Genomic DNA, 8341 nt, shown 5'->3' with positions numbered 1-8341 from the left:
GGTTTGCACTTCTGTTGTAGAGTTCTGCTGAATGCCGGGGTGTATCTCAAGCATCCCGAGTCTGGGTGTTTCAGAAGAGCCCAGTGTGTTGCTTAACAATGAACGGCTCAAACACTTGATGTGCCAAAAATGTTCTGCTGCGTTCATCCTCTGTCAACTACTTACAAAAAGATGGATGGACCTATTTATTGTAGATTTAATTTCTTTAAAAAACAAAAAAGTAGGATTTTTTTAACTTGGTGAATGTTTTTTAACACGTTAAATAGTGGGAAAAAAACCATATAAGATATTTGTGATATTCTAGGTCTGAAGACTTGCGCCGTGAATTTGGTCGTTATGGGCCTATAGTTGATGTATACGTTCCACTTGACTTCTACACTCGTCGTCCCAGAGGATTTGCTTATGTTCAATATCCTTTCTTCAGATGGCTGATTAGTGAGGGGTGTTGAAGTTTGCAATTCAAGTTTGTGTAAGAGGTAACAAATTTAAATGAAAAAGCAGTTTCCTTTTGTGTTGTATCTAATAAGTGTCTTATATTGTGGTGTTTCGTTATTTCGAAAGATTAACTTCTCTCAGTTGTTTTTTGCCTTTTTTTGCAAAACTTAAATCGAGTCCAGTAATATAAAAGCTTGCTTATGTCACTGAAATTAATACTATGTGATTTAAATGAAAATTTGTCACTGGCTCAAAATTATCTGGCACGTTTTTATTATCACTGGTATGTAACTAAACTTGTGCTTAGCAAACTGTGGCTGCTATTCATTGTTAATTTAAGAAATGGAAAGTGGAATCACTTGATGGAAATCAAATTGTGTAAAAATTGAGGTGAACTTCTTTCTCTAATATTGTCCCCTAATTTGCTGTCCTCTGTTGTTGCCTCAGAATGTAAAGCTGTACAGTAATGGCGACCCCAAAGAGAAAGCATGAAAGAACCTTTAGAGTAGAGTTCAACAATTAAGGCAAGTAGACAAGCCAAAGACCTCTTAAGGATCAGGCTTGAAGAGAAGGGAGAGTTTGGGAAAAGAAAAAATAAAGAAAAGCTGGAAGAAGGACAAGCCATAATGGGAGACAAAGCTTCGCTTTATCTGCAAAAGGGGGAAAAGGTTGTTTTTCAAAGTAAAAGATAAAGCCATCTGTCATTTTTGGCCAAGCATCTCATGACAAGTCCTTCTGACAAGCACTTAAAGAGTTAAAGGTCAAGATGAAGTTGAATGGTGGCCAAGATTAAAGGAGCCATACCTGATGTATCCTACAGAATAACAGTTTCTCTTCTGTTTGTCACGTAAGCAGTGATTTGATGAATGATTCCGGTTCAGTCCCTTGACAAAACCTGTGCTATTTCTCTCTGTGCTACTGTAACTGTGGGCTTGAGTGAAAGTGCGTTCCTTCTGGGTTTATCCAGAGCTGTGCCTACAGCGCCAGGGTTGGTCTGCGCAGACGCTGCTGCTCAACTGAGTTGCTAGAAGGAGAAAAGCACTTTGTTCTTCCAGGTCCCGGAGCTGGAGGAAGGCGTGTGAGTTACAGTAGTGGTCGATCTCGCGGACTCAAATGAGCAATGTCTGTGATTCCCAACATCTGACCTGGCTGGTAGCGCAGCGGCTTTAGCGTGTGCTCCTACCTCACACTGTTGAAGGTCTGTGCACGTGTCCGTGGCATTACATAGTATAAATTTCAAATCAGTTGGCGAAAGACAGGAAAGCTGTATCCCAGCGCAAAAATTCGTAGACACGTTAATTTTTGCTGTCGGTATGCTTAGCGTAATTTAAGAACTAGGGGTTTATTTTAGTAAAGTCAATGTAGTGGAGACAACTGAATGACCAGTAACAAATGTATTTGGAAAAGGACACTGTTTTGGTTTTTTTTCCTTGCATAAGTACAAGTGGAAGAAGAAAAAAAAGTTAGAGTACTGCATAGCAACTGCTTGCTGATGCCTAAGTTCATGGTCATGTTATGAGATTTTAATTTTATTATAGGAGCTCTCAGATAGCTGATGACTAATTAAAAAAATAAACTTACTAGTGTGTACTGTAGCATGACCAAGCGAACTAAAAAAGCCCCAAACACCTGTAAAATTAGAAAATAACTTCCTTTTTTTTATTTTAAATACCAAATCTGTAAACTTCTCAAATTCCCAAGTACCTTAACACTCACCACATTCGAAGATGTCCGTGATGCAGAAGACGCTCTCCATAATTTGGATCGAAAGTGGATTTGTGGCCGGCAAATAGAAATCCAGTTTGCACAAGGGGATCGCAAGAGTAAGTGCCTTGCGTGTGTTTCATCAGACTGTGATTTTAGCCTTCATGTTTGGTGCCAGGCAAAATTACGTGTGTTATTAAATGTTGTAATGACTTGTTTTAATTTAAAACAGATAGCTGAGTACAATGGTCGCTTACCACAAACTGGTTGTTGCTGCTAGCTGAAAATTCTTTGGAGCTTTCTGTGCAGCTCCGCGTGGTTCTGCAGAGAGAGCCGGGCTGTTGAAAATTCTGTCAAAACGAGTAGCCCGGTTTTGACGTGTCGCAGGGTTCATGTTGTGGTGAAGCGCATTAGTGATTCTGTGTTGACATTTCTCGGTGCAGTCCAATTTCCAGGATTGAGGTAACGTCTCCATTTTCATTTGGGTAAAAGTAAATTTGAAGGTATCTCAATTCAGCACGGAACCCAAGTCTGATTTTCTGAACAGCTAATTGTAAAGAGAAGTAGCATCTTTTAAATCTGTTCTTTGTGAGCATATTCATACTATAAAGATAGATATAGATATATAAAAATGGAACACGCTGTGTGTGTTGGTAACACACTTGTTGATCTAAACCAGGACTATAATACTCACGTGCAGCTTTGGAATAAAAGCACCTTAAAAATCTCTGAGCTAAAGCTATCAAAGAAACAACCTAACTCCACGTTTCCCTGGAGCGCACACAGTTAACTTCACTGAGTCAAGGGAAATGAAGCACTCCGAAAGAGAAATTTCCATCTTGTGTATAATCATTGGGATTTCTAATCTTCTGAACAAAAATTAACTAAATCCACCTTAGTGTTGTAAACAGCGCTGCCTAAAAACTGTCACGTTTAGTGCAGGTAGTGTTTGTTACAGCCTGATCTGTTTAAAATACTTGGAGCACGGTCTTTGTGTTTCAAGGAGGACGGGATTTGATGCAAAGGAAGGCTGGCTGTGCTGCTTAGAGAAAATGCCGTAGAAAACTAAGAAGTTCATTCATTCTTAATTATTTGAATAACTGGGCTGCAGAGTGAATGTGCCTCGTTGTACTGGCAGGGGGGGCACTTTCCGAATCCAGCTTCTCTTTGTGTGGCGTCCATTGATGCCTCTGTGTAAGCTGGCTTTAAATCATTAAAGCAGCCCGTGGATCAGGTGTAACGCACAGTGCTGCGGCGTCAAGAAAATGGGTGTTTAATTAGTGCCCGGGTAGCTCTCGCTTTTTGAGGAAATTGAGGAATGTTAGAATGTGTCAGTCCTGGGGTTGGCCTGTCATACCAGTTTTCCAGGTGGCCTGAAGTTACCTCAACCAATGCTGTGTTTGGGTTTTATGGAACATTAGTGCTTTGTTACTGCTTTAGGGTTTGGTTTGTTCTTTCCAGATCTATAATGCCCACGAGGCTGCATTAATTTTTATCCACTGGTTAAAGCAGCAAAAAGCAAATGGCCTACAGCAGTCTCTCGTGTGTCCTTTTCATAAACATCTCTGCTAGAATCATGAATTAGGCTTTCTGCTGAATACCAAATATATGGATTAGTAGTGTCAGGAAAGGCAAAGTGAGGCATCGTTTTTAATTTAAAATGTTAAATATTGCTTTTTCTTTTTTTTTTAACAGCACCAAATCAAATGAAAGCCAAGGAAGGGAGAAACCTGTACAGTTCTTCTCGTTACGATGACTATGACAGATATAGGCGATCTAGAAGTCGGAGTTACGAAAGGAGACGATCTAGAAGTCGTTCTTTCGATTACAGCTATAGAAGATCGTATAGTCCCAGAAAGTAAGTGTAGCGTGTGTTTGGCTTCAACTGCACAGCAGTCTGTTGGAGGAGGAACCCCATAATCACTATCAAATTGTTGAAATTCTGAATAATCTTGCTTCGATTGTGGGAGTAACGTGTGGGAGTCACGTATCTTGCATGCTACGTCCAATCAGAAATATTGAATGAAACGATTCCGTGCTTCATTGAAAGCAAATGCACAGCTTTAAAAATAATTTATTGAGCATTTGTATACATGCGTAGGTATTTGTCACCGTTTACTTTTTCTGATGTACCTTTTTAGCAGTAGACCTACTGGAAGACCTCGTCGTAGCAGAAGCCATTCGGACAATGATAGGTAAAACACTTTTTACGCCTTTTATATTGAAAACTAGATCACTGTATTCCTTTAACTATAGGTTTTAAAAAAAAGTTTCTCCTGCAAAAACGGTAAACAATTTTTAATGTACTAGTTGTCTAAGAATAGTGTTTTTACATTCAAATCTCCTCTCTCCCCTTTATTCTGCTAGGTTCAAACACCGCAATCGATCTTTTTCAAGATCTAAGTCCAATTCAAGATCACGATCCAAGTCACAGCCCAAGAAAGAAATGAAGGCTAAATCACGGTCTAGGTCTGCATCTCACACCAAATCTAGAGGCACTTCTAAAACAGATTCTAAAACACACTATAAGTCCAGCTCAAGATATGAAAAGGAGTCGAGAAAAAAAGAACCAGCTAGATCCAAATCACAGTCAAGATCACATTCTAGATCTAGGTCAAAATCCAGATCCAGGTCGTGGACTAGTCCCAAGTCCAGTGGCCACTAACAGCGTATCCATGTTGGTTTTAGGCATGTAAGATTCATTTACACACAGTTCAGTTTACTTTAAATTATCAGGAATATGATGTTGCAACAGTGCTAAAAAACTTTTTCTTTGTCAGTTTTCCCTGTAGCCGACAATGGTTAAAATTCAAACAGTGTTGAGAAGCCACTGAGAGAGCGAAAAGAGAGAGAGAGAGAGAGAATGTCCACTTGGTTAAATGTCATGGGCAGCTACTGATTTGGTTGTGGTGTCTCTATGTATATTTTTGTAAAGATTTACATTTTCGATGCTTAGATATTGGTGATGACTTGATTGATCGTAACTTGCAACATTGTCCTATTAAAAAAAAATGTCATACCCGTAGAGAAATTGGTACCGGTTTGTGCCGAACAGTTAAACCGACTGTTTAACTTGTTCTTCCGTGGTAAAGTTTGTGCTAAAACGGAAAACTGGACAGCCGTAGCGCAAGGCTGACCGCTGTGAAAGGCAGACGGAGAGGCCATTCGATGTTTCCGATGTTCAGAGGCAGGTTTCCGTGTCCTCCGTGCCCACCGACACGAGTAGGTTGGTAAACGGAGCTCTACGGAGAGAGATTTTTGCGAATTCTCTTTTAAGCCTGCCGTCTGGAGAGCTGGTACTAACCTTGCGTGTGCTGCGTGGGGAGAGAGTTGGGCTTGGAAGCTCGTTCAGAGATCGTGCAGTGTCGTGACTTGTCAGGATAGAGGCTGCACTGCTTTTGCCCTGGCTGCTAGTGCTAAAGGTGTGAGGAAAAGAAAAAAAAAAACCCCACAACACCTTGAAATGGAAAATTCAATTCATATTTCAGCAAACGGCAAAGCAACTAAATATTAGGTTGTGTGTACATTTTATGCAGTTTTTGTATCTATTCTAAATTTTAGTGAGCAGTTAACCATAAAATTGCTTAGTTTTCCTGCTGTTAGATACGAGTAGGTCGTTTCTAGTTGTGTGTGTACAGTATATAAGAACTAAACTTTGATGCCAATGACTCCTGTGGTTAGTTGGTGTACTCCTAGGTATGAAACTGTAGCCATCTCTCTTCCTGAGTCACAAAGGCTTGCTTTTACACTTGGAAAAGTCTTTGGTCAAGCAAGCCTGAATCACTTCTTCCTCAGAATGGACAGTGGTTTGGTTACAAGATTTCGTTTCACTTAAGAACAAATGTTTCCAGTTGGATATGAACAAGAGCTGCATCTCTAGCTATTTAGTTTATCACTAATACAGTATATTTAGTAAATTGAATGTGAAAAATAACGAAACCAGTGTGTAATCTTAACCAGTATTTCTCTAGAAGGCAAGATACTTTGTTATGAAAATGGCTTTTGGCGTTGTTTTTCCTATTTACCTTCAAAAGCCAGCATCAGACACGTAGTGTTCCTCGCTCCTACGTAGTAGCATATAAAGACGTTGATTTCCAAAAGTTCCTCTTTAGAGAAATGTTTTAGGTTTTGGTTTTAGTGTTTTCAGCAGGGCCTTTAAAGAAACGCAGATGGCTTTTAAATATTGGCAGCGGAACGTGCTTAGGGGGTCGATCCAAGAATCTTTGTACATTTGATAGTATTTCTAACTCTTTTCTTTACTGTTTGCAGTTAATGTTCATGTTCTGCTATGCAATCATTTATATGCACGTTCCTTTAATTTTGTAGACTTTCCTGGATGTATAGTTTAAAAACAGCAAAAAGTCTATTTAAAACTGTAGCAGTAGCGTGCAGCTCTAGCAGAGGAAAGTTGTGGGGTTAAACTTTGTATTTCCTTTCTTATAGAGGCTTCTAAAAAGGTATTTTTATATGTTCTTTTTAACAAATATTGTGTACTACCTTTAAAACATCAATGTTTTGATCAAAATAACTAAAGACCCAGCTTATTTTCTGCTTGCTGTAAATTTAGCAAACATGCTGTAATAAAAAAAATGAAGGAAATACCGATCCACTGGAATTATTGTAGCTTTAGAATTTGACTCCAGAGCATGGTTAGGAGCAGAGCTGTGCATCCCTTACGGAGTAAAATCTTTACTACGCTATTTCAGTGAAGTCAGGAATGTATGGTTTAATGACTGAACAAATACCATTTCACGTTTTTAAAGGGGTACTAGACAAAATAAGGATGATAAACATATGTCTTAGTCTAATATATTGAAATTTCTTTTTCATGGTCATTGTTGCTGGATGGACTGGTTATAATTCAGATATTATGGGCCAGGTTCTGAACTACTTTAAAATTAAAAGTTGAAGATCCACATAGAAATATCTCCTATCACCTTCCTGGTCTGTGTTGGCCATGTCCAAACTTGGGCCAGCAGCGACTGTCTGGAAGGTGATAAAACTCTGATGTTTGGAAATGGAGCTGCCTCCTGGCGCTCGAGGTCTGTACAGCCGGTTCTTCTTGGGCCGCTGAAGAAAAACAGCTCTAAAAAGCACTGAATTGCTTTGATAAACCCACTCTTAGAGGTTCCTAAGTTGAGGTACAATTCAGGTGGGAGCAGCAGGAGCCCCCACCCTTGTCCAGCTTTCTTACCCGCACGTCTGCAGGGCTGACGTGCTGCTGACCAGCAGGCCCTGCTGGCGGGGTCGGGGGGCGGCGCAGGGATGGTTCAGGGGGCGCCCTGCCAGGGGTTCGTCCGGCCCAGGGCGCAGCTGGAGGTGTGGGGAGGAGGGAGGAGGAGGAACCTCCTTATGTCCAGGCTGAGGTTCTAACTGGAGACTGCGGAGTAACAGTAATGTTTTGTCAGCATGTCCTTATGTGTGTGCCTCAACATTGATGTATAGCACAGTTATTTTTTTTTCGTTTTGTTTTGAAAATCCAATTCATTGCAAGTGTAATGTAGTATCTGCCAGTTCTGATGGTTCTTTCTTTCTCTCCCAGAGGTAGGACTAAACTTTGACTTGACTTGTGTATATGAACAAGCCAGAAAAGCCGAACACAAACCCACGATGTTTCAAGAGTGCATGAATAAAGATGTTGTCCTAGTTCTTGCTCCCATGGAAAAATTGTGAAGAAGCTGTTCTGTGGGCCTTTCAGTTGGGGACGAGTTAGCAGGATGTGGCCAAAAGGGCAGGGAATGTTCACGCATTCACGCAAGTCAAGCCACAGCCCATCTAGTAACATCTCCCTCCCTCGGTGCAGGTGTCCTAGTCCTGCCCTAACAAACAAAAAAAAGCCGTAGCCTGTCTTGTGCAAGCTCCCCGCAGGTTATGCACAGCTGGAATGCAAGAACATAACGCAGGCTACAAAAAGATCATGTCTAGGCATCTCTCTTTCTTTCGGAGTCTCAAGAACGGTGGGAATTTAAATGTTTGGGGTTTTTTTTTTTTTTTTCCTGTGGTAAAACTAGATTTTTGTCATTCCTGCGAAATTATTGTAGACTCGGAAGTAGCGTGTCAAAATTCTGCTGAAAGGTAACGGCTGTGCTCCCAAATCTCTGCAGCGTGTCGATCCATCTCAGCAGTAATAGAAGGCTCTATTGGAACTTCTTTTTCACCAAAAGTCCAACCGATCATTAAGAATCTTAAAATTTAGTGGTTT

At 40.5% G+C, this 8341-nt stretch overlaps 1 protein-coding gene across 1 annotated transcript; it reads left to right on the top strand.

Annotated features, from left to right (window-relative positions):
* Nucleotides 1–304: 304 nt before the first annotated feature.
* Nucleotides 305–8111, top strand: SRSF10 (serine/arginine-rich splicing factor 10; the record flags this gene model as incomplete). Its single annotated transcript, XM_009866859.1, has 6 exons — nt 305–409; nt 2155–2258; nt 3835–3997; nt 4281–4334; nt 4507–4608; nt 7682–8111. Coding segments are annotated over 6 exons (547 nt in total), but the record flags the coding sequence as incomplete, so codon positions are not given.
* Between the last annotated feature and the right edge of the window lie 230 nt (nt 8112–8341).

The sequence above is a fragment of the Apaloderma vittatum genome, unplaced genomic scaffold (genome assembly GCF_000703405.1).
Source record: "Apaloderma vittatum isolate BGI_N311 unplaced genomic scaffold, ASM70340v1 scaffold20250, whole genome shotgun sequence".
Taxonomy (NCBI): Eukaryota; Metazoa; Chordata; class Aves; order Trogoniformes; family Trogonidae; genus Apaloderma; species Apaloderma vittatum.
This window is presented reverse-complemented; position numbering and strand designations above follow the sequence as displayed.